This window comes from Medicago sativa, chromosome 8 (genome assembly GCF_051527215.1).
Source record: "Medicago sativa cultivar Bolivia chromosome 8, Bolivia_mono, whole genome shotgun sequence".
Lineage (NCBI taxonomy): Eukaryota > Viridiplantae > Streptophyta > Magnoliopsida > Fabales > Fabaceae > Medicago > Medicago sativa.
In genome coordinates this window covers 27661891-27689397 of record NC_140756.1, presented here as the reverse complement: position 1 = coordinate 27689397, position 27507 = coordinate 27661891, and the positions used below count along the sequence as shown (strand labels likewise).

Sequence of the window (27507 nt, the reverse complement as noted above, 5' to 3'; positions counted from 1 at the left end):
TTCTTTTGAAGAAAACATTTTAAAAATGACTCTCAAGCTTATAACTTATTTCCTAATGTGGCCACTAAACAAATGATCCCCAGATGCAATAACTAATTAAAAAGTCGTCCAATAAAAATCAAATGATACGAATCAATTAAGAACACCTTCATGGTTACAAATACCTCCAAACTCTGTCGATTAGTAATATGTGTACAGTGCAAAAAAAAAAATGACATGTCAACGTGATTCATCAACCATAATATCATTTTCTTCGCCGGTCCTCAATTTCTCTTAAATCCCTCCAAGCCAAAGAATTTACATGGTTCATAAAATACCATTCTCAACTCCAAAATAGTGTTGATCACCAATATAAAAACCACCCTAACACTGAGCTCTAAATTCTCACATTTGATATATCTTATACATACCCAAAAGTCCACCATAAAAGTTATTTCACCAACAACAATAAAAATTCACATTATTTCACCAAGAAAGTTCACATTAACATATCAAATGAAATACAAATTCACCATCATAAATAAAAATAAAATTTAAATTGCCACTAACCAAGAACATAAGAACTTTTTTTTTCTTCGGGAAACCAAGAACATAAGAACTTACAATGCCCATTTTTCAATGCAACTCTTGAAAAAACAATGGGAACGAGCCCATTGGTTAGGGATCAACCAACCAGAAATACTTATATAAACACAACCACAAATAAAATGCATTTGGACACACACATAAAAGTATTAATTATTTAATCTTTTAAAATAACATATTAGATAAGTGTTTCTTTTTTATCTTTTTTTTTTCATTTGTGTGAGTATATATGCCCAAATAAAATTATTTGTGATTGTGAGCAAACAAGTGTTCTTTCAACCAAAATAAAATTTGTATTAATGTGTTCCACAACTATAAAAACCCTCTTTAACAAGATCTTTGACGGTCAGATACTATAATTCCACGTGCTTCAATGCATTATAAGGTATGTTACTCTTCGTGTGGAACGTTGCATCGCTATTGTCACAAAAGATCTTCATCGGCCAGCCAATGGAATCAATGGTATTAAGTTTTGTAACTAGATTCCTCAACCAGACATCATGATATACTATGTCTGCGTAGCAAAGAGGCAACAAGAGTTTGTTTCATTAGGGCACCCACCAAGATCTCAATTTGTGTACCCTTAGATCTCCAATTAGTCAACCTTCTTCTCTTTGAATCCCAAAGATTTACCGGTTTGTTAAATTTCAAGTATTGTTATCTAGAAGCTTATTTCAGGCCATAAATAGATCTCTTTAATTTACAAACTAATTTCTCATCATTGCCAATTTGAAAACCTTCAGATTGTTGCATATATACTTCCATGCTTAAATCACCATTTAGAAACGTTGTCATCACATCCATTTGATGTATTCACAATAAGCTACAAGCTCCCAAACATCATTTACGACATGTATTTCATTTCTTCATTTATGGCATGCCTCCATTTCTCAGATTGGGCAACTCACTTCTACTTGATAGAACTTTGGATCCACAATAAATGTATCCTCACTGAGATAGACCAGGCTTCATCTTTCAAGTAGATCCTCATCAAGGAATAGGTTCATTTGACTCTGTTTTGATATTTCATTCATAATATGAGCACCAATCCCATCATCATTTTGGGGAGCATCCTCACTTAATGTTGAAGAATGTTACTCTCATTTGATGGAACAACGGGATCAGCTAGCTACATCAAGCTCCAAAATTTTACATTTATAGACTCCAGAACTCATGTACCTCCTCAAGAGTAGAAAAAGCGGTATCCTTATAGACAAACTAGTATAATTTTTTTATAAAAAATCTAATAATTTTAATTTCAACAATACAAGTAATATTAATTTGGCTAAACTACAGTTTTGGCCCCCTAAGTTTAAGATGTCTCAGAACACAAGTTAGCATGACCCTAAAAAATAAAAAAAAATAAAAACATAAAAAACAATGCATTCATTAATTATTGTAATTTTGTGAAACATCAAATACTTTGGAGATGATTACTAGATTCATTATCCTGTCTCTTTTCAAATTCAACAACCATCCAACTCAACCAAACCTAACAAAGCAACATGGCAGATCAAAACGAAAACACTGAAGAAACCCAAGAAAATAATAATCTCCCAAAAGTATTCCTTCATGGTCCACCCGAATTCTCCTTCATCCTTCAACCCAATCCTTCTCATAATTTCCATATCTTAAACCCTTCTTCTCTTCCTCCACTCCACCAATTCTTATCCCTCAATCCTCACCATGCCTCCTCCATTGCCGCAATTGTCTGTATCGTCGGCTACACCGTCAACGCTGATGTCCTCCAACTTCTCCCCGCCCTCCGTCTTGTCTGCACCCCTAGCGCCGGAACTGATCATATTGATCTCGTTGAGTGTCAGCGTCGTGGAATTCAGGTTGCCGGAGCTGGAAATCTTTTTTCTGAAGATGTTGCTGATATGGCTGTGGCTTTGTTGGTTGATGTTGGTAGGAAGATTTCAGCTGCGGACCGGTTCTTGAGAAGACAGCTTCAGCCGCCTGCATCAAGGTTATCAAAATCGGGACTTTACTTCAAGTCGAAAGGGAGTAGCAAAATCGGGACTCGTAAAATCGCAATCAAAATCGAAGGATTTTACTCAACGACTTTTGTAGAATCGATGTAGAATAGCAAAGTCGGGACTCGTAAAATCGCAATCAAAATCGAGGATTCTACCAAAACAAAAATAATGTTAAATATACGTTATAAATTCCATATGGTCATAAATGTCTAAAGTTCAAAGTCCACAAAATACATATACATAAATGTGGGAGAAGTGAAGGAATGAAATTTTTTGGCCTTTCGGGTATTTATAGAACGGGTCATGGATTCAAATCGGGTCAATTTACGAACTAGGTCAAAAATTGACCCTTATCAAAAAAATGAACAAAATCCTTCAAAATCCATCAAAATCCTGCGATTTTGAATGGATTTCACGATTTTGTGCGATTTTGATAGGATTTTGCCTGTTTTTGGGACTTTGCTATGGATTTGAGTCGTTGAAGCTACGCAAAGTCGCAAAAACCAGGATTTTGAGGCTTAAGTCGGGTTTTTGATAACAATGGCCTGCATCTTGGAATTGTCCACTTGGTTCTAAGGTCTGCAATTATTTATTAATTTATGAAGAAAAATATTGCATAAAATGTCAGTTTCATACAATGCAGATAAATATTTAGTAGTAATAATTTAGGTGATACACAAGATATTCGGTATCATTTTTTATGATCCTGAATATTTTATTTTTACAATTGTTTGTTCTATTCTAGCCAAGTCGTGTTTATTTATTGACACAAAAGTCAAGTCGTTTTTATAAAATGCTTGCTTCACATGATACAGATTGGTAATAATTTAAGTATTGCATAAAATATTCAGTGACGTTTTAAATAATTTTTACGCCGACATATTACTCTTATATATCTACATGTTAAAATTGATTAAATTTCATTGTTCAGCTAATTTGTGCTATTCAAACTATTGTTTATAAGCTTTGATCCAAGACTTCTAATGCAAGTCAGATAGAAGAGTCATGTTCTTCATTTGCTAGTCCCAAAGAAGAAAGTTGAATAACTGACTATTGCATCAAATTTAATCTATCAAGTCTTTGAATAAAATACATTTTTTGTCCTAATTAATTCCAAAAAATCTAGTGTATACTTTTTAAACAATAAATTGAGTAAAGTTTATGGGTGAAATGATTGCCTAAACATGTGACTGGTGTTTCAGATATCAGGAAAAAAGATTGGAATTGTTGGTCTGGGAAGAATTGGCATAGAAGTCGCAAAGAGGCTTGAAGCATTCAACTGCATAATATCATACAACTCTCGGAATAAAAAACCATTAGTTTCATACCCTTATTATTCAAGTGTTTTAGAGCTTGCAACAAACACCAATGTACTTATTCTCTGTTGTGAATTAAACGACCAAACAAGGCACATTGTCAACAAAGAAGTGATGTTGGCACTAGGAAAAGGTGGAATCATAGTGAATATTGGAAGAGGTGCTCTCATTGATGAAAAGGAATTGTTGAAGTGTTTGATTGATGATGAGATTGGAGGTGCTGGTTTGGATGTGTTTGAAAATGAACCTGATGTTCCTCAAGAGTTCTTTTCATTGGATAATGTTGTCCTTTCACCACATGCAGCTGTTGTAACTTCTGAGTCTTTGATGGGTATTTGCCAACTTGTGGAACAAAATTTGACAGCATTCTTTTCAAATAAAGCTCCGATTAATCAAGTTATATAGTTGATTGAATGTGTATTTGGAAATCTCAAATTCAGCGTTAACATTCATCGCGTGTTTCCTTCATCCCACCGCGTTATCAAGTAGACTATGAAATGTTTTTCACTTGTTTTTTGTTCCTTTGTTGAATCCTTTTGAACATGTTTGTTCTTATGATGTTTGTTCTTGTGATGTTTTTAGGTCATGTTTGTAGTGATCGATATGCACTACTAATTTGAGAGATTGGCTATTAAGAATGTTAGTTCAGAGTTTATTGAGTATCAAATTTTAGTTATTTTTATATGGTTAGCGGTCAATAAGTTCATTAAGCTATATAAATAAAATAATTCTTCAACATAGTTCAGTCGAGTCGTCATTGAGGAGAATGGAGTTGAGGATGTCGTGTGTGAGAATGGCGTATACTGGCTTACATTTACGGGAGGACAACTACGTTGAGATGCTTCCATATATCTAGATGCAGTGGCGGAGGCTTGTATGGGCTGAGGTGGGCCACGACCCACCCAAAAAAAAAGAAATTTTTTTCCTATAGGGAAATTACAAAAATACCCTCAGTTTAATTTATTTTTCCCAAATGGCCCACCCAGCATTCACAGCCTTTTCCCTTCCTCTGTTACACGTTAGACACAACTTCTTCTCCCTCTTTGAAAACGCGACCTATCTACAAACTCATAACCTTCAATCCAAATCAACGCCGATTCTCATCGATTTCCGACCGCGAGGCCGGCGGCGCCGACCACTCACTCCGGCACTCCTCTCTCTCTCTCTCTCTCTCTCTCTCTCTCTCTCTCTCTCTCTCTCTCTCTCTCTCTCTCTCTCTCTCTCTCTCTCTCTCTCATTCAGAGAACATCAAACAAAAACTCTTTTTCTTTTTCACTCTGTTTTTCCAATCCAAATGGACAGGTAATTTCTTGACAATTGTTGATTTTCTTTTTTATTTTAGAATTAATTAAAGGTGTTTGTTTGTTGTTGTTTGCTACAAAGATTGGTTGTTGTTTTATATTGTTGATTGATGATTGCTACTGTTAGTCTGTTACTAAGTTTGAATGTTAATTAATTTTCATGTTTGTTGTTCTTGTTTGTTGATTGTTGGTAATTGAATTTTGAAACTGCAATGTTATTTTGGTTATAGAGAAATTAGTATTTTGTACTAGCATTAGCAATGTTTTGAAGCTGCAATGTTATTTTGGTTATAGAGAAATTAGTATTTTGTACTAGCATTAGAAATGTTATTTTGTTCATATTTTTGTTGTTATGCCATCATACCATGCGTACAGTAGCAATACTATGAAGGTTACATATGAAAAATCATGATATAGGTGCTTCAATTGTAGTTCATGTGTTTGAGCTATAAAGGATGGGTTTTGTTACTTAGATTCTTGGTAAATGTGTTCATTTGCAATGAATGTTCTAATTGTTTTCAATTAAATTTTTAAAGCATCAACCATCAGTGATTTTGCTTTCTTGCATATTTGCACCGAGTATTGTTTCTGGTGTTTTTCTAAAATCCCTTTGGAATGAGAATGCATGTTACAATTCTATGTAAACTTGTTTCCCAAATATGTATAGCTCTTAATTAAGATTTTGCTTACTTTAGTTATGTTATATTGATAAAATTTATATATTAGAGTATATTTTCTTGGCCCACCCTCGATATTTTTTCCAGCTCCGCCACTGTCTAGATGGTTGTTTTTAGTGGTGTCCACTTTTTGACCTACCTCCTCATCAATAGGCGGGATGATGTGGTCAAGCACGTTATGAATGCATGTTTGGACCTTGAGCAATGCTGATCATGAGAGATAGTGGATGGAATCCATGTCCAACGTCATCGATGTGATGGATTTAACTTTGGTGATGGCAAAAACAGGTGAAATTTTGATGGTGCCCGTTGTTGGTGATTGTGACGGCAGACAAGGAAAAGTTGGATCGAAACCCTACTTTCAATCCAATTACTTTGTTTAATTTTAGCGCAATTTATTTTAGGGTTAAATATGTTTTTGGTCCCTATAAATATACCAACTTTTCGTTTTAGTCCCTCTAAAATTTTCCTTCAACTTTTAGTCCCTATAAAATTTTCAATCATTACTTTTGGTCCCTATTTTTAAGTTAATTTTTTTATTTTTTAATGAAATTGTGCAGAAATGTGTAGAATATTGTAAAAAAAATTCCCCCAAAAAATTAGAATTTTTTAACAAAACATAAATTAATTACGAATTTTTAACCGTCAAACATATAAAAATTCATATTAAATTCATGTTTTGTTAAAAAATTCTAATTTTTTTTTGGGAGGGATTCTTATAATATTATGAATTTTTCTGCAAACTTTTATTCAAAAATATGTATTCTACATATGAGTTTACTTTAAAAGAAGGACCAAAAGTGAAGATAGAAAATTTTTGAGGGATTAAAAGTTGAAGGAAAATTTTGGAGGGACTAAAACGAAAAGTTGGTATATTTATAGGGACCAAAAACATATTTAACCCTTTATTTTATTTGTCTTTTGTGTCTTTAATTTCTATTTCAAATTAACTCTCAAAAAGTCCCTAGTAGACTGAAAACTTTACAAGACACACACGCGAGTAAGGTCATTTAGGTTATCAATCAACTTGTTAAAGATCTCACGGTTGACAAATGAAACATTAATACGGTTAACTAAAAATCGTTGTAATGGTTCAATTATTTTTGGGATGGAAGGGACGTAGTAAAATTCTTCTTTAAAAATTTTTTTTTGCCATAAACGACTAGAGAAGTGTACTGAAGTGGTTCATCAAATATTCCCAAATTTTCAACTAGGTCATGTCCATATCCTAATATCGTCACAAGTTTATGAAAAATTAAATAATCACACGACAAAATGTCTCAAATTTATTTTTTTACATAAAAAATGTCTCAATTTTAAGGGTACGTTTGATTTACTAAATAGTATGTACTAGACAGAACAACACAACATAAGTTAGAACAACACACGACAAACTTTTATGTTATTGAATAATTTTTGGTCCTATACGATTTTTTGTAAACAAAAAACTATTTTTGTATTTTAGATAACGTGTATGTATGGCACAAAGTTGTGTTCTGATTTGTCATGTTCCAAAAACAGTTTTACAAATCAAACACTACACAAATAGAGTTGTCGTGTCCTTCATATTTTAGCAAATCAAACGCACCTACTCAACATAAAAAATGATAAATTACATTATATAAATTTCACCCAATATTAATTTTCAGCTTCGAGTCCTTTGCCTTATATTTTAAATCAAATTTGATTTTTTTTTTTTCAAGGTCTAGATTAAACCATGTAAAATTTAGCTAAGTGATGCGGAGATGATGGACAACTGAAAAAAGGTGGCTTTTAAATTATTTTCTGATAGCATAATTTCGACGTAGCTTTTAATGCGATTTTCAAGTTTACCAAACACATGTTTTGTCACATTAATACTTCAATTAAGCACAAATGATTTTTTTCTTTAATACTCTTGTTTATTGAAATTCAATCTAAGTAACTACTACATCCGTCCCGAAATATAAGCAAAAAAAACTCATTTTCTTTGTCCCAAAATATAAGCAAAAAAGACAAATTTTTATTCTATTAATCTTGTTTTTAAAAAAAATCATCTTTTCCAATAAAAACTTTTGCTTATTCTCATGAAATTAAATGCAAATTACATTCAATTTTCTCCCTCTTCCATTTTTTCCATAACCAATAGCCAATGAAAATTGTTTTTACATCTTCCCATAAAACTTATTCCAAAGAAAACACAAAAAATTATGCTACAAATTCTTATGCTTTAGTTTTCTTAATAAGTGTGATTTTTGTTTTTTTGATTATAATTTGGGACGGAGGGAGTATTTATTAACTATAATTATCAAAAAAGTTTTGATAAATAAATTTATTGTTATTAAAATCAATACAACTAATCATTTATATTAAAATACTCTCTCCGTCCATATATCTAAACACCAATTTAACTTTATTTTTATCTCTAAATGTAAACCCCTTTTCAAATTACTAGATGCATTTGTTATTTTTTTCCGAAACATATCCCTAATTAATACTACTAACTTGTCTTGAAATATGAAAAGTCAAATTTAATACAAATACAAACAAATGACAATTTGGTAATATTAACACACAAAATAAACACATTAATTGCACTAACAACTTTTCTTAAGGAATGTGATAAATATAAAAGGGGCTTAGATATAGAGACGAAGGGAGTAGCTAACAATAGACTCATCCACATTAATGAATGTTAACTCATTTGATAATGAGTTGACTCAATTGTAAGGTTTTGGTTTAACACCCGATGTCGTTGTGAGGACTTCTTTGATGGATGAACATAAAATACCTCTATAAATATTTGGTGAGTCATAAGGCTTATCCACATCTAGTGAACCCTCGTAGTTTAATTCTTCTAAACTTCAAAAAACCCTAGTCGTTGCCACTTTTTTCCTCAACAATTTACCAAGAAGGGTGATTTAAGTTCAATTTTGACACGAACTCACCCCCTTTGAATTGTTTTTCTTCCATATGTAATCTAATCATTGATTTGCAAATATTTTCAATATTATTTGCTTTGTTTATGTGATTTTGTTGTCTTTGCACAAATCTATTTGTTTTGATTTCCCGTCTTTGTGCAGTGTGATTTTGATTTACTGTCTTAATACATTGTTTAATTTATTTTGGATTTCCTGTCTTAGTACGATGTTTATTTGACTCAATGGACGACAAAAAGTACGATGTTTATTTGACTCAATGAACAACTTTGTCGTCGTCAACGTTGTCTTGTCGTTATATGAGACAATAATAATTAAGAGGAGAGGGTTGCTAGCTAGCCACACTCGTGAGTGTCCTCCAACAGTACTAGCTTCAGTCCTTTCTCAAAGACCACAAATCCTTAAAATTCAATGGCCAAAAACCTTCCAAAAGTCCTTGTTCTTGGTCCACCAACATGCTTCTCAACCTTCGAATCACTCTACTCTCACAAATTCAATTTCCTAAACCCCAAACCCTCAGGCCTATCACTGCAACAATTCATCCTTTCCCACAACCACAATCCATCAACAATCCCCGCCATATTCTGTAGCGCTGCATATTCCATCACTACCGACGTTCTCAACCTTCTTCCCTCGCTCAGCCTTGTTGTCACCTCCAGTGTTGGAACTGATCACATTGACCTTCATGAATGCCGTCGTCGCGGAATTCAGGTTGCCGGTGCTGGAGGAGTTTTCTCCAAGGATGTGGCTGATATGGCAGTTGCGTTGCTGATTGCTGTCATGAGGAAGGTGACTATGGCGGATCGATATGTGAGGACGCGGCGGGAACGTTCTGATCCTTGGGATTTCCCTCTTGGATACAAGGTTCACATTTTCATTACTTTACTTTATTTTTATTTTGTATTTATTATTTGATGAGAGTTTATTTTAAGAAGTTAAACTAACCTATCCAAATTAACATCGGAAAAAATTGAACCAGACCTTGAAGAGAAGCAAGTAGAAGTTCAAAGTTTTCCTCGTTCTTACCAGTAGCGAGACACTAATATTCGTTATATAGTATGATGAACTAACAATTACAAATCAATTTCAAAGTAGATCCATTCATGAGAAATTGAAATTTCTTTGGCATTATAGCTAATTTACCAGCAGAAAAAAAAACCACTTCAACATATACTTCATGTTTATTTGAAAACTCCAACAAAATGTGAGATGAACCAAAACATAGAATTGTCGCTTCAGTAAAATCATATTGAAAGTGCATATGGATGCGAAAAATATTGATTAGACGCGCAACAAACATGCACTTAAGGTTTTGTTTTTCACTGTTTTAGTTATCAGGCAAGCGAGTTGGAATTGTTGGATTAGGAAGTATTGGCATGGAAGTAGCTAAGCGACTCGAGTCATTTGATTGCATTATCTCGTACCACTCTAAGCATCAAAAGACATCAATTTCGTACCCTTTCTATTCCAATGTTATTGATCTTGCAACTTCTAGCGACGCACTTGTGGTATGTTGTGCACTAAACAACCAAACACGACACATTATAAACAACGATGTCCTTTTGGCATTAGGAAAAGAAGGGTTTATTGTAAATGTTGGAAGAGGTGGTCTTATTGATGAGAAACAATTGATCAAGTGTTTGATGGAAGGAGAAATTGCTGGTGCTGGTTTGGATGTGTTTGAGAATGAGCCTCATGTTGATGAAAAGCTCTTTGCAATGGATAATGTGGTTTTATCTCCACATTCTGCAGCTTTTACTGTTGAAGCTACAATGAGTTTGTGTGAACTTGTGGCAGGGAATTTAGAAGCTTTCTTCTTAAACAAGCCACTAATTAGTCCAGTGAAGTTGGTTGAGTAACTGATTCTCTCATGGGATTAGGACTATATGTACTTAAAGAATAACTTTGTATCATATGAATTTTATGAATGTAAAGATTTTAATCTATTTTTCAATTCTTTTCAAGTATTTTGTTATAAATTTGTAGGATTGTTTTGGTTAAATTATTTTGCTGCTGTTTCAAAATAACTCACTCACATAGTCATATTCAAAATTCATCTCTTGATGGATTTTGGTATTTGGTATCATGTGATGTAATAATTCCTACAAATACTGTCCTTCAGAAGTTGGTTTGATGTGATAAATTTTCTGAAAGAACATAGTCTCTAAAACAACATATGAGCTCATATATGAAGACGAGTTTAAGATTGAATGCTCTAACATAAATTATTTATAAAATAGAGTGTTGCAGTCTGCTACAAAAAAGAAAAGGTTTTGCTAAACAGTGTCCCCGAGGCAATGGTTAAAGAACCTGTAAATAGAAAATTTGTCTTGAAAATATAAGTCTTAACTTTTCATTAAGTAATAATTACATCACTTTTTATAAAAAGTTACTTGTTTTGATTGTTTAACTAAACCCCGGGACACTCTTTAGCCGCATTGAAGTCTCTAAAATAGAGAAGAGTGTAATGAAGTTGCTCTTATAATATTTGAATTTAATATGAAGGAATTGAATAATGTTCTCATTTTACCGATTACAGTTGATTACTGTGAAAACTGAATATTATATTTTAGAGATAAAAAATGTACAACCACTATTGTGTTTATATAGACTATTCTAATCTAATGGGCATGACTAATGACTAATGAGTCAATTACAAATTACTAATAATAATCGTAAAACTTCACTATTTACAACACTCTCCCTCAAACTAGTGAATGAATATCTATCATTCCCAGCTTGGAAATAATTCTTTCAAAGTTTTTTTTTTTTTTTTCAGTCCCTTAGTTAAAAGATCTATAAGATTGCCTTGGGAAGAGATATATGGAGTGCAAATTAGACCACTGTCTCATTTTTCTTTGATGAAGTGTCGGTCAACTTCAATATGTTGGTTATATCATGTTGCACCGGATTATGAACTATGCTAATAGCATATTTATTATCACAATAAACTCTCATTGGCTAATCAATCTTTATCCTCAAGTCTTCCAGGATGCTTTTCAGCCATAGTAATTCACATATCTCCTGCGTCATTGCCCTGAACTCTGCTTTAGCCCTAGATCTGGATACCACACTTTGTTTTTTTACTTTTCCAAGTCACAAGATTTCCACCCAGAAAAGTGCAATATCATGTAGTCGATCTCCTATCCACGATTTACCCTGCATAGTCCGCATTAGTGTATGCTTCAAGTCCCACACTTCCATTCCTTTCGAACAAAATTCCTCTACCTGGGGTTCCTTTCAAATATTGCACAATTCGAAGCGCGGCTTGTAAATGAATCTCCTTCGGTTGGTGCATGAACTGGCTAACTAAGCTTACAACAAAAGCAACATCAGGTCTAATATGTGATAGGTATATAAGTTTGCCGACTAACCTATGATACATTTCTTTATCAACTGCAACATCTTCTTCTGCATTCCCTAACTTCACATTTGGATCAATTGGTGTATTTGCAGGCTGTCTTGCCAGCCTCTTGCAGAAGATCAGTATTTTGGAACAAAATGTGTTTAACAATGAACCTTAAAGAGTTTTGATGATAACAAGGTATTAAAAATTGTAAATTGGACTAGCTAATATTTGTTCAAGTGTACAGGACCTTAATTAAAAAGTTGCATCATTTATTGGTTCTGAATGAGCAAATGAATAGCAAAAGGAATCAACAAAAATGAAGCTTAGTGCTTCTGAAGGCAACTCGCTCCTGAAGAGAAAAAGCGCTCCTGAAGTCAGTATAGTACTCCTGAAGAATAGTGCTCCTGAAGAATAGTGCTCCTGAAGACAAAGTGTCCAGAAGCCACATCATCAGAAGCTGCGTTATCAGAAGCTGTATCATCAGAAGCTGCATCATCAGAAGCTGCGTTATCAGAAGCTGCCTCATCAGAAGTCATTTCACCCGAAGCTGAAGATCAACTGGATTTGCAAAAGATTCAAGGATTGAAGAATCATCACTGCAAAAGTTGTCTATTGGATTCGAAAACACAACAAAAGATTAGTGGATTTTTGCAACGGTCATTTCAAAGGTGTTTGAAGGCATGTGCTTGCAATTTTGGACGAAAGCATTGACATTGTACTTTGTACGAACTGTACAACCACCTTCTCCACTACTCTGTTTTGTGTCCACGCTACAAGACAAGAAAACAGCTCCAGAATACGGCTTCGCCTGCATAGATGTTCCTTTGGATAAGGAATGGATTTCAAATTGGTTCTTCATAGGACAACAACCAAATCAGGCAAAAGATCATTGGTGAAAGATCAAGCTTCAACAACGACTCTTTGATGTGCTGGCAATTTCACAACGTCTCTTTCACACCTCTATATAAAGGAGTGAAGACTTAGAGAATTGACAATGCTGAACGAAAGACTCACAACATTTTTACAAGTGCCAAACCTCTGCTGAAATTGTTCTGCATTCACTTAGAATTTCTATGTCTCAAAGTCATATCTTAGAAATTCTTAAGTCAATTGAGTTTGTATCTGATTTATATTGTGAGCACCTCTGATTGTATATCAAGTGTTCAACCCTAAACAATTTTCTGTGTAATTTTGTTTAGCTAGAAGTCTCTTGCAGTTGTGCTTGAGCAGGGAAGTCTCTTGATTGTGTTCTTGAGCAAAGGAAGTCTCTTGCTTGTGTGCTTGAGCAAAGGAAGTCTCTTGCTTGTGTGCTTGAGCAATTGTAATCAGATATTACTCTTAGTGAAATCTCCTTGGAAGTGCAAGGGGGACTGGACTACTTCCGGTTTGTGGAAGGAACAAGTATAATTGCTTTGTGTCGTTCTTCTTCTCTCTCTCTGTTTTATTCCGCTGCATTTAAATTCTGATAACCACTTCAGAAGCTGTTTCACTTAGCTTCTGACCAGTGTGTTCAGTTTGTAGGAGAAACAAAGAATTTTCCAAAAACACAATTCAACCCCCCCTTCTTGTGTTTTTCTCACCTTCAATTGGTATCTAGCCTTGGTCTGTTGTGTAACACTTAACCGTGCAACAGTCAAAGATCTGAGAAAAACATGTCTACTCCTCCTCCTACTGGATCTGGTGATACTAGCTATAAAAATGTCTCACATGATTATAGTGATAGTAAGAAATCCAGTGTTGGAAAGATTCCAAAATTCAATGGAGATGCTGAAGAATTTTCTTGGTGGAAAACCAACTTTTACAGTTATATCATGAGCCTAGATGAAGAACTATGGGATATTCTGGAAGATGGTGTTGGTGATTTAGTCCTTGATGATGAAGGAGCTGCTGTGGATAGAAAGAAACATACTCCTGAGTTGAAGAAACTCTACAAGAAGCATCATATTATCAGAGGAGCTCTTGTCACTGCTATACCAAAAGCAGAGTACATGAAGATGAGTGACAAATCCACTGCTAAAGCTATGTTTGCTTCACTCTGTTCAAACTACGAAGGCAGCAAGAAGGTCAAAGAAGCTAAAGCTCTCATGCTTGTACATCAGTACGAGTTATTCAAGATGAAGGATGATGAAACTATTGAGGAGATGTACTCAAGGTTTCAAACCTTAGTCTCTGGGCTACAAATTCTAAAGAAGAGCTATGTTGCTTCTAACCATGTGAGCAAGATACTCAGAAGCTTACCTGCAAGATGGAGACCAAAGGTGACTGCCATTGAGGAAGCTAAAAATTTAAACACTTTAAGTGTCGAAGATCTTGTTAATTCTCTCAAAGTTCATGAGTTAAGTCTTAATGAACATGAGTCTACTAAGAAGAGTAAATCAATAACTCTTCCATCCAAAGGCAAGTCATCAAAAGCTCTCAAAGTGATTGAATCTGAAGAGGAAGAACAATCAAGTTCAGATTCTGAACCAGATTCAGCTGAAATGGCCATGCTCTCAAACAGACTTCAATATCTGACCAAGAAGAACAGAAAGTTTCTAACCAAGAGGAGTAACTCCAGAAGCTCAAGGAAAGAAGATCAGAAGGGATGCTTCAACTATAAGAAGCCTGGACATTTCATTGCTGAATGCCTTGATCTTCAAAAAGAAAAGACAAAGAACAAGTCAAAGAGGTCTACATTCAAACCAAGAAAATTCAAGAAGCAGATCAAGCAGAGTTTAATGGCAACCTGGGATGATTTGGGAAGTGAATCTGGATCTGATAAAGAGGAAGCTGATGAAGATGCAAAGATAGTTGTTGGGTTGGTAGCAACAGCAACTTCAGAAGCTGGATCAGATTTAGACTCAGAAGATGAAAACGAGGTATATTCCAAAATTCCCAGAAATGAACTTGTTGAGTCACTTAAAGAACTTCTTACACATTTTGAAGTAAGAACCAATGAGTTGAAGGATTTAAAAGAAAAATATGTTGATTTAATGAAACAACAAAAATCAACTATATTGGATCTGAAAGCTTCTGAAGAAGGACTTAGGGGCTTTGACTTCATTTGTAAAACATATGAAGACAAGCTCAGGTTCTTATGTCAGAAGCTACAAGAAAAGTGTAATGAGAAACCTTTAAGCAACCATGAAATTGCTCTTGAAGATTTTATCATATCTGGCATTGACAGAAGCAGAGTGGCTTCTATGATTTATAGCATTTACAGAAACAATGGCAAAGGGATTGGTTTTTCAGGAGGGAAACCAAATGAAATCAGTCTCAAAGCATGTTGTGAATGCATCAAGGAAGGTCTGAAAACAGTTTTTATACCTGAAGGTGCTGAGTTGGAAACTGTTGTTCAATCAGAACCTGAAGCTTCTAGTTCTAAGGCTAAGATTACTTCAAAGCCAAAGAACTCTAAGCCAAAGGCTATGATCAAATCTGATTCCAAGACTTCAAAGATCAGGATCCTGAAAAGATCAGAACCTGTACCTCAGAGTCTGGTGAAACCAAAATCTGAGGTTCTGAAGTCTAAGTTTCAGAGGAAGACAATTACTGCTTCTGAAGTACCAAAACCAAAGGTAATGGTTAATCAGAAGCAACCCAACTCACAGCACAAGGTACAAGGAGTGAAGAGTAAAGCCTTAAGCACTAACCTTTCATGACCCATAGGACAATGGGTACCTAAATCTGAAAATGTCAATGATGCAGGTATGTCTAAGAGCAGCACCAAAGCAAAGATCATGGTACCTAGACAGCGGTTGCTCAAGACACATGACAGGAGAGAAGTCCAGCTTCCTCAGCTTAACAATGAAAGAAGGAGGAAGTGTGAAATTTGGAGGCAACCAATCTGGCAAGATCATAGGTACAGGAACTATTGGTAATTCCTCTACCTCAATTAATAATGTATGGTTGGTAGATGGTCTTGAACATAACCTTTTGAACATTAGTCAATTTTGTGATAATGGTTATGATGTGCTTTTTGAGAAAACCAACTGTACAGTAATCAACAAGGAAGACAAATCCATTGTGTTCAAGGGAAAGAGAGTTGATAATGTCTATAAAATCAATTTTTCTGAACTGGCTGATCAGAAGGTGATTTGCCTTCTATCAGTGAATGATAAGAAATGGATGTGGCACAGAAGGTTGGGACATGCTAACTGGAGGTTAATCTCTAAGCTTAGTAAGTTACAACTTGTCAAAGGGCTACCAGACATTGACTATCATTCAGATGCACTCTGTGGTGCATGTCAGAGAGGGAAAATTGTGAAATCATCTTTTAAAACCAAAGACATTGTTTCAACCTCAAGACCCTTAGAACTACTCCATATTGATTTATTTGGACCAGTGAGTACTGCATCCTTGTATGGAAGTAAATATCGATTAGTCATTGTTGATGATTACAGCAGATGGACTTGGGTGAAATTCCTGAAAACTAAGGATCATGCATATGAGGTATTTAGTAATTTCTGCACACAAATTCAAACTGAAAAAGAGTCAAAGATTTTGAAAATCAGAAGTGATCATGGTGGAGAATTTGAAAATGAGCTATTTGAAGCTTTTTGTGAAAAACATGGAATTATCCATGAATTCTCTTCTCCTAGAACTCCACAACAAAATGGGGTTGTAGAGAGAAAGAATAGAACTTTACAAGAAATGGCCAGAACCATGATCCATGAAAACAATTTGGCTAAACATTTTTGGGCAGAAGCAGTGAATACAGCATGTTATGTTCAAAACAGGATCTATATTAGACCTATTTTGGAGAAAACAGCATATGAACTCTTTAAAGGAAGAAAACCCAATATCTCTTACTTTCATCAATTTGGATGTACATGTTACATTCTAAATAACAAGCTCTACCTAAAGAAATTTGATGCCAAGGCCCAAAGAGGAATCTTCTTAGGTTACTCTGAAAGGTCAAAGGCATACAGAGTGTATAATTCAGAAACACTATGTGTTGAAGAATCTATGCACGTTAAATTTGATGACAAAGAGCTTGAAGATAAAACTTCAAAGCAAGGTGAAAGTGTTGTAGAGATACAGGTTCCTGAAGCTACTCCAGAACCTGATCAGATAGCTGAATCTGAAGAAAGTGCAGAAGCTGAACCCACATCAGAAGCGCAAGATGAAACTGCTTCTGATGAAGCACAAGATGGCTCACATCAAGAAGATCCTCCCAGAAACACTTTCAAGCACAAGTCTTCACACCCTGAGGAGCTAATCATTGGAAACAAAGATAGTCCAAGAAGAACAAGATCATTCTTTAGACAAGAAGAATCAATGATTGGACTGATCTCAACGATTGAACCTACAACAGTTGATGAAGCACTTTCAGATGATGGATGGATCTTAGCTATGCAAGAAGAGTTAAATCAATTTCAAAGAAATGATGTGTGGGATCTGGTACCCAAACCTCAGCACAAGAACATTATTGGAACAAAATGGGTATTCAGAAACAAGTTGAATGAGCAAGGAGAAGTAACAAGAAACAAAGCCAGACTTGTTGCACAAGGGTATAGTCAACAAGAAGGCATTGATTACACTGAAACATTTGCTCCAGTTGCAAGATTGGAAGCAATCAGGTTACTTCTTTCCTATGCAGTTAATCATGGCATAATATTATATCAAATGGATGTCAAGAGTGCATTTCTTAATGGTGCCATAGAAGAAAAAGTGTATGTCAAGCAACCTCCTGGATTTGAGGATATTAAATATCCTGACCATGTTTTTAAACTGAAGAAATCACTATATGGCTTGAAACAAGCTCCCAGAGCTTGGTATGATAGACTAAGTAATTTCTTAATCAAAAATGATTTTAAAAGAGGACAGGTTGATACAACACTCTTCAGAAGGACCCTTGGGAAAGATATTCTTGTTGTGCAAACATATGTTGATGATATAATATTTGGTTATACTAATGCATCTCTTTGCAAGGAATTTTTTAAGTTAATGCAGGATGAATTTGAAATGAGCATGATGGGAGAGCTGAAGTTCTTCCTGGGCATTCAAATTAATCAATGCAAAGAAGGAGTCTATGTTCATCAATCAAAGTATACAAAGGAGCTTCTGAAGAAGTTCAAGCTTGAAAATTGTAAAGTGATGAACACTCCAATGCACCCTACGTGCACCCTAAGCAAAGAAGATGAAGGAGCTAAAGTTGATCAGAAGTTGTATAGAGGTATGATTGGTTCTTTGTTATACCTTACTGCATCTAGGCCAGATATTTTATTCAGTGTATGCGTGTGTGCAAGATTCCAATCAGATCCTAGAGAATCTCATATGACTTCTGTCAAGAGAATCTTCAGGTATTTGAAAGGAACAACTAATCTTGGACTCCTTTATAGGAAATCCTCAGATTATAAGCTAATTGGATTCTGTGATGTTGATTATGCCGGTGATAGGATTGAAAGAAAGTCAACCAGTGGCAATTGTCAATTTCTGGGTGATAATCTTATATCCTGGGCTAGCAAAAGATAAACAATTATTGCTATGTCTACAGCAGAAGCAGAATACATTTCAGCTGCAAGTTGTTGTACACAACTACTTTGGATGAAACATCAGTTGGAAGACTATGAGATAACTGCTAACAGTATTCCCATTTATTGTGATAATACTGCTGCTATTTGTTTGTCTAAAAATCCAATTTTGCATTCAAGAGCTAAGCACATTGAAATCAAACACCATTTTATCAGAGACTATGTTCAAAAAGGAATTTTAGATATACAATTCATTGATACTGAAAATCAATGGGCTGATATATTTACTAAGCCTTTAACTGTTGAAAGATTTGATTTTATAAAGAAAAATTTGAACATGCACTTTGTGTCTGATTAAATGATTGCTTGCTCCTGAATAGGATTTTAGGTTCTGAAGTTAGTTCAGAAGCAGTAGTCCATCAGAAGCTCTTTATTGAGGTTCTGAGGAAAATTCGCTTCTGATGATGACGTCAGCATCTGAAGTCCAGAAGCTGGATTTTATGCTTCTGAATAGTAGAGTTAGTGGAAACGTTGGGAGTTACTTTTTGTGGTAACTTCTGGCCTACTAACTTGGTAGTTACTCTGTGAACTTCTGACGTGGCCTGTATGTATTGGTGTATAACTAAAAAGGGCAATGATGATTTAACAGCTTTGAAAGTACTTTTCACGCGCCCCCAATTTTGTCATTAATGTATGTTTGTTTGTCTCTTTTGAATTGCAATCGTTTTACTTTTAACACTTTGTCAATTCACACACTACTCACTCACAACAAACACATTTGCTCTCAAACATTTTGCGAAGTAAGCGCATTCTCTCAACCCTAGAACCCTAAAATCATCATCTTCTTCAAATCTTCTTCAATCATCAAATGGCATCATCAAGCTCGCAACGAGAAGTTTCAGAATCTACTGCACGAATGGTCCCTAAATATGACTACAGAAGAAGAAGCATGAAATTGGAAGAATGGAATTTAGAGGTTCAGATAGAAAATCCAGTGGATTTTGAATCACTAGCTTTCCATAAGTGTTGGATCAGAAGCTACTATGAAGAGCAAGAACTTTTGGATTACTTCAAGATGTTGAATGGACCAACATACGAAGCATTGGTTAGGCACTTCTGGGTAAGAGCGAAACTCTATAACAAAGAAGCATCCAAGCCGAAGAGAATCAAATGGTTTTGATGTATCCAGAACTAAAGGGGAAGACAAGAGAAGAAATGGAACTTGAGCCATTTACTGAAGATGAAATCAGGTCAAGCATCTGTGGTATTCCAGTGAGAATTACACAATGGCATATAGAAGATGTACTTGGTCGGAAAGCTTCTAGATATTACTCTGGAATTGATCTTTCAAGTGTTGCTGAAAAACGCATTTGGAAAGAAAGAGCTAATTTGGTTATATACAATTCCAAGAAGGAAGGGAAATATGCTGACCTAAACATGGTAAAGAAGATGCTTCTGAAGATTCAGAATGAAGATTTGCTACCATCACTAGTGCAGGAAAGGGATTTAAAACCTGTTTTTTAGAGATTTAAGACCTGTTTTTAACCGGGGTTATATCACTAGGTGTTGTATGTATTACATACCACACCTGTTTTTAAGCGGGTGTAAAAACTACTTATTGTACCCTTTATTTGTAAAAAAAGGGTGTGATATATGTATTTTTAAAACCTATTTTATTACAAAACAGGTGTGGAAATGGACATATAACACCCTTTTTATTACAAATAACGGGTGTTGAAAATACAGTACCGCATTAAAAAAAAATAAATCAACCTACATGCACGCTGTCACCTACAGGCAGGGCATTAGGCTATTCCACTCAACAATGCATTTTTTATTTGCAGTGAATAGAATATAATTTTTCTTAAATAACACTTGAGTTCGTTCGGAAATAGTTCTCGATATTACGATAACATTCTTCAGAATAAAAACACTAAAAAGGTCTTACTTATTCAAGATAATACTTGATCAATATTGTTTTCACATGATTACACACAAAAATAGTCCAAATGCCTTCATCAGTCTTTATATTTTAGAAGGTCTCACTGATAATTTGAAATTGAATTACATAAGAGAATATATATCATCTCAATATTTCTGTCTCTTGCATGTTAAAAATAAACAAATATCACCATAAAAAAATTGCATTTGAAAACATGAAAAAAATAATGTCCATGCAAGCAATGATACTGGCTATCTTTATTGTGGACTTGTAGAAGAGCTTCATCCACCATTTGTTGAACTGATTTCCCTTCTGCAGGGTATTAAGAAAAATGCTAATGTCCAATAGAGTGCACATGATGAACATGGGTAGCATCATACACACATTGCCAATTATTAAACAATGACCAAGGTAACTATATGAGCATTGTATTTAGGATAATAAAAAATTAACTAACTTACGCATAAAATTGCATAGGATAAGCCACAAGAGCTTAGCCTCCAACACAACATCCTGACCCTATAAAAGCCATCAATTGAAAAAGAAATTGAATTAACAACAAAAAAAGTTTATTAAAAAACTGATTAGATGAATGAAGACAGTACTAAGGCATGTGGACTACCTTCACTCTATTCTAACATACAGAAGTTGCATGTATAGATATACACTAGATTTGCAAAATAAAACAAACAAGTTAGTAACCACAGTTTACCCAAAATATTGTTACAACGCAAAATTAAAAATGAAGAAAGAGAGAGACAAAGGAATTAGAAAAAAATAAATGATATCAACTAGCAAAAGTTCATCAAAATGCAAACCTTTCATAAAATTCCTCAGCGAGCTCAGCCGCAAATGAGAATCTAGAGATGTCAGCTTCACATATTTAGATACACAGAAAGATGTAAAGTGATAAAAGTAGAACCCACGTGTGGTAAATATGGAACTAACAACATTGATTCAATATATCAGAAGTTTCTGCAGTTTTAACAAGAAAATGAAATCAATTTAAGCTTTAAAGCTAAATCCAATGTCAGTTCAAATTAAACAAAACATGATTTAACTGACAAATCAGGAAAGTCAATTCTGAAGAAGCAGCCATGGCCGGTTTTCATCTACGAGGATGAGTCTCTAGCTTACCTCTTCTTTTGGTCTCTATGAAAATGAAATCTATAATGGTATTTATGAATACGAATTCTACGAACCATGATTTTCACCTGCACCATATCAAAGAAACCACTTAAAAGCATTCACAATCACATAAACCATAGTACAAACCGATTCATGTGATTCTATGAGCCATGTACCAACATGTCTACACAAGTTATTCTAATTTACTTTATCAATACTCATAATATTTCACAGATTCATGAATATGAATAAACCTCATTATAGTGGCAACATCATTAGTTCAACATATATCATTAAACTTTTTTTGACTAAAGCATAAAACTTTATTAATTAAATTTTACATTGTATAACTCAAAAAATGCCAACAAAATGCCAACTGTAGAAACCTAAGCCGAACAACAACAGAAACTCAACAGAGAACAACTGAGAATAAACCTCGACAAACCGCTCACCCCCTAATCAAACAATCCATCGGATCCCAACTCCCTCTCCTACCTAATACTTATCAATCTAAACCATACACACCGCAAGTTTATAATGATAACCATGTTAGCTTTGATCTTAATATCTCGTAAAATCATTTAAAATCCACTCTCACACACTAAATATCTCCAGTAATGAGTCATATTCACACTATTAATTATGCAAAAAAAATCCAAACTCAACTATATAAGACACAAAATACATCAAATAATCTTGGGGAGCAGAAAAGGCTGAGGCGGAAACATAGCCGCTTTGGAATGGAAACGTCAACGCAATAAACCAATTTAATTAATCCAATTAGATTAGAAATTTATAATATCAAAGGGAATGGAGTATTATGGTTGCATGCCAATTAAAAACAATCAAAAATAAAATGTAGTCGGAAGCAATTGATTATACTTAGTTGTGGATTTCATCACAACCAAAAGAGATTTATTCACATACAATCTATGAAGCACGGATATGGACACGGGCACCAGACACGACACGGACACTGACACGCCGACACAGCTAATAATTTGAAAAAATCACATAATTTAGTGTAATAACAAGTGTCGGTGTCGGACACGACACGTGTCCGACACCGGGACACGCCTAATTCGAGGAGTGTCCATGCTTCATAGCATACAATTGAACTACCAATTCAAAAATTCTACTAAGCAATCAACTAGTATTCCATTATTGTTTGGTAACATATGCAATATCTAGATTTGTTTCATATCTGTGTAAATTTTAGGTACAATTAACTTAAATTATCAAATAAAGAACCTAGTGAGGCTTTGCAATATCTAAAATTGTTTTCTTGTTAAATAACATTCCAACTGTTAAAACAGACCATTATATCACTACCTTTGAATAATAATCACCTATAATCTGTAAAATCTGTTTACATAAAATATTTCTTCTAAACTTGAACCTTACAATCCTTGCACATTATCTATCTAACAAAGTATTAGATCGCAAATGTTTTCACTTTAATAACTGACTATCAATGAACTCGGGTCTGAATAGAACACAAGCAAGCAATTTTCAGCTAAGACTACAAAAATTGCCAATACGATAGGAAACATCAAATTCAAAACCTCACTTCAATATGGTTACCTAAATCACTGACATAAAAAACTATTATTTTTCTTTGTTAATAAACCAAAAATTGTTAATTTTTTCACAAAGACACCATTCTTAAAGAACTTCACAAGTGCACAATACAATGACCATGACCAAGGGAAACCATATAAAGTAAAAAAACATTGATATAAAATCAACTAAAACGTGTAACCACCTGATGAAGATATAACAAAAAAGCACATCCATGGATAACAAGAAGATCAGATAGTTTGAGGAACTTGATCGATTAATGATATAAAAACAATAATAGATTAATACCTCGATTGAGGAACTTAATATCTACGAGAGAGTTGACTGCAAAATTGGACAGCAATTGCAAAACTAGAGAGCGCGAGAGTTTGATTGAGGAACAATAGAGTTAAATTGAAGGGTTAAAGGTTTGATGAGTAACTGGAGATTCGATTGAAGGCTTTGATTGAAGAGGAGGAGTTCGATTGAAGGGTTTGATGGCATGGGAGAGGGGAAGCAAAACTAGAAATTGATTGAAGGGGTTGTATGTGGAATTTGAGAATGGGTTTTAGGTGAGATTGGGATAATTGAAGCCACCTGAGATCGATTGAAGCTTCTTGATGAGATTTGAGAATGGGTTTCTTTTTTTAGTTTAAAACGTGAGAATTTGGTTGACACTTTCAATTATATAAGAGATAATTATAAATTTATAATTATTATAATAATAATTTGTTATATGGTGAGAGTAAAAAGTATAATTATTTGTTATATAATTATTATTATTATTAAGATTGGATGTTACCAAAAAAAACGTTGATATGATGGTGTTGATTTGAGATATTAGAGTATATTTGTTTAAAGGTCTCCGGTTCGATTCTCTCATGTGTCAATTTGAATAAACTAATTTAATTTCTACAAAAAGAAAAATATATTTCACACCTTTTTTAAAAAAAATAAGGTATCAAATAATATTTACAAGTTTGCCACCTTATATTTTTTATATTTAACACATGTTTATTCTTAAAATAAGGTTTTGAAGGTTACCACTAAAATTGAAATTCTTAATATATTTACAAAATTGCCACCTTAACTCTATTTCACCCCTCTTTTTTATAAAATAGGTATAATATAAAGAATTCTTATGTCAATTTTGCACTAGTGCATGTGGTGGTAGTGAGAAACCAAATTTGGCTCAGAAAGTCTTTCTCTAGCACTTCATCAAGAAGGAAAAGGTGAACGTGCCAAAATACATGTTCAAGTACTTGATAGAGTGTCTGAAACAGAGTCAGCTGCAAGACAAACCCTGGGTTCCTTATGGAAGACTCTTATCAGAGATATTCTATCAAGGAGGTGTATTGGACAGCCTAAGCAGGGCTCAAGCCTTCACTGATAAGATGATTGACACTAAGACTGGGAAATTCATCAATGCTCATACTCTATTGAATATGGAGCTAATTAGTGAGGTCACCAAACTCCAAACTGATTTGAGTGAATCCCATGTCAGGTCTGATCTTATGAAAGATTTTCCTCCAATCTGCAAAAAGGATCCTATTGATGTGCAGATGTACTACATCAAGGATCACTATGAGGCAACCAACCAGGTCATCAGGATGGATGAGGTACCTGAGGAAATGTATGGTGGTGCAGTGCCTCTGGCAAAAGGCAGAAGAAGAAAAAGAAAAATGATTGCAGAAGAGTATATGGAAGTTGAAAAATCTGCTAAGAAGGCAAAACCTGCTTCTGACAAGCTTATAATTGGTGGTTCTGCAATGCCATCAATTGAAGAAGTGGCTGAAGACATCAACTCTAGCGTGGTCCTGAGTATTGGTATTGCTCCTGAACAAACTGCTATACCAAAGAGGAAGAGGAAGCCAGCTTTGAGGAGGACCAAGGATTTTCCTCATATCACCAAGATAGCTAAAGCTGCTTCTGATTTAGATTTGAAGAACTTACAAGGGAAGAAGGCAGAAGCTGAAAAAGTCTTGGAAATTGTTGCTGAGCTACAAGAGTCTGTAGCTTCAGAAACTAAGCAACTGATGCTGATGGCAAGTGAGTCTGCTAAGGAGGATTCTGATCCTGAACCAGAAGAGGTAATCAATATATCTTCAGATTCCGCATCCTCATCATCATCAGATTCTGATGATGATATACCCATAGCTCAACTTCTTCGAAAACCAGTAAAAAGTCAGTCAACATCAACCAAAACCAACAAAAAGCTCTCTCAGTCAAGCACTTATGAACCAGTTGGTCATATAATAAATCAGAAGTTGGCTGAAATGGCTGAGTAGAGAAATAGAGTCTTTGATACAATTCTTCGCCATAACCCTCAACCTCTTAACATTCAACCTCTCAACATGATCATACCAGAAGATGTTGAACCCAACTCAGAGAAAGCCTCTGAAGCAACTCCAGAAGCAGCTGCTTCTGAAAATGTTGTTTCAGAAAATCCCCATCAACAACCACCCAAACCCACATCACCTCCACAACCACAATCACCAATTGTCAACATTGACCCCCAACTCAACATCCAAACACCTACTTCACCACATCAACCACCAGTCAACACTGAAACCAACTCCCCACTTAACCAACAACCAGAACAAACTTTACCCAAACCAACTCCCATGTATATTGACAATTCTCAAGTCAATGTCCAAGCCTCAACCTCAACTTCACAAACTGCTTCTGACCAGCCATCACTCTCAACTCCATCCCAACAAATCACCATTCCAGAATCCAACCATGTTCAAGATATTATTCTTAGTGATTCTGACCTAGAAACCCTTGAACAACCACCCCTGGACATCCTGGAATCTGAACATATTGACAATGAGCTACTCAAGATCATTTCTGAAATGCATGATCTGTTGGATCAAAGAAGGACAATTGATCTCACCAATGCATATGAAGAAGCATGGGCATCACTTCAGAACAGAGCTGCAGAGTTAATAGAAGCTGTAAAAGACAAGTGCATCAGAATCAAGGGAGCTTCTATCAGAAGGTTAATGGAGAATCTGAAGCAAAGACTCAGAGTTAGAAGTCCTAGACTGCTTCTGGTAAACAAGCCTTTCTTCTCATAAATGGACTACTTGACCAGAGACGCACGGATGTTCAAGCTTCTGAGGCAGAAGATGGCACAGCAACAGCAAGAAGCTAAGGCAAGGGAATTAGAGCTTCTTCAGAAGCAACAACTTCTTGAAGATCAGTTGAAGAAACAAGCTGAAGAAATGGAGGAATACTTCTTGTCTTAAGTTTCTTCTGCTTCTGAATTCTTAATGCTTCTGTTTCTTCAATATCTTACTCAGTTATTCATGCTCTGATTATGTTCTTTGATGAGATTATAGGTTCTAATTTTTTTTTATACTCTCTTATTGTTTGAGTTTTTCTCAAATCTTTTTGTCTTTATGTTTATTTTTTTTTTGATAATGACAAATGGGGGGAGTATATGTGATAGTATTTAAAGGCTCTGAGCCCCATTAATGATATTTGAAAATTTTGAAAAACTTATAACTTTTTGTCTTGCCTAAAGAGAGGTGTATCAAAGAGGGGGAGTATCAAATTTCAAATAAAATTAATTGAACCACTCTTCTCATCTATAACTTATTTCATTTTAAGCTCTGAGATTATTATTGCGCAAAAAATGAATTTAATTAACTTGGATAGAACTTAGGGGGAGCTTACAAACCTCACCTTAAAGACTATCAGACTCAGGGGGAGTTTGAGCTTACAAACCTCAGATTCCGAGCTTACAAACCTCAGAACCCCAAAGTCAACTTGTTAATTAGATTAACAACAATTGATCAATTTAAAATACTATTGTTTGTCATCATCAAAAAGGGGGAGATTGTCGGAACAAAATGTGTTTAACAATGAACCTTAAAGAGTTTTGATGATAACAAGGTATTAAAAATTGTAAATTGGACTAGCTAATATTTGTTCAAGTGTACAGGACCTTAATTAAAAAGTTACATCATTTATTGGTTCTGAATGAGCAAATGAAGAGCAAAAGGAATCAACAAAAATGAAGCTTAGTGCTTCTGAAGGCAACTCGCTCCTGAAGACAAAAAGCGCTCCTGAAGTCAGTATAGTGCTCCTGAAGAATAGTGTTCCTGAAGAATAGTGCTCCTGAAGACAAAGTGTCCAGAAGCCACATCATCAGAAGCTGCGTTATCAGAAGATGCCTCATCAGAAGTCATTTCATCAGAAGCTGAAGATCAACTGGATTTGCAAAAGATTCAAGTATTGAAGAATCATCACTGCAAAAGCTGTCTATTGGATTCGAAAACACAACAAAAGA

At 34.7% G+C, this 27507-nt stretch overlaps 1 protein-coding gene, 1 long non-coding RNA gene and 1 pseudogene across 4 annotated transcripts; 2 read left to right on the top strand and 1 right to left on the bottom strand.

The window, feature by feature from the left end:
* The first annotated feature begins 1970 nt into the window (after positions 1 to 1970).
* LOC146898057 (glyoxylate/hydroxypyruvate reductase HPR3-like) lies at positions 1971 to 4562 on the top strand (annotated as a pseudogene). Its single transcript, XR_015023603.1, has 3 exons — positions 1971 to 2544; positions 3113 to 3141; positions 3767 to 4562. The product of XR_015023603.1 is annotated as a glyoxylate/hydroxypyruvate reductase HPR3-like (transcript).
* A 4547-nt stretch (positions 4563 to 9109) lies between these two features.
* On the top strand, positions 9110 to 10730 carry LOC146898056 (glyoxylate/hydroxypyruvate reductase HPR3-like). Its single transcript, XM_085735812.1, has 2 exons — positions 9110 to 9640; positions 10108 to 10730. Exons 1-2 carry the CDS (start codon positions 9188 to 9190, stop codon positions 10633 to 10635), a joined length of 981 nt encoding a protein of 326 aa, XP_085591938.1. The 5' UTR covers positions 9110 to 9187; the 3' UTR covers positions 10636 to 10730.
* Positions 10731 to 20505: 9775 nt separating this feature from the next.
* LOC146898055 (uncharacterized) lies at positions 20506 to 23893 on the bottom strand. 2 transcript variants are annotated; one of them, XR_015023348.1, is made up of 6 exons: positions 23520 to 23893; positions 21660 to 21736; positions 21341 to 21497; positions 21145 to 21189; positions 20984 to 21041; positions 20506 to 20834 (listed from the first exon to the last, which is right to left on the bottom strand). It is a non-coding gene; the product is annotated as an uncharacterized LOC146898055 (long non-coding RNA). The 2 variants fall into 2 exon arrangements; XR_015023349.1 differs by having other exon boundaries at positions 21341 to 21382.
* Positions 23894 to 27507: the final 3614 nt, after the last annotated feature.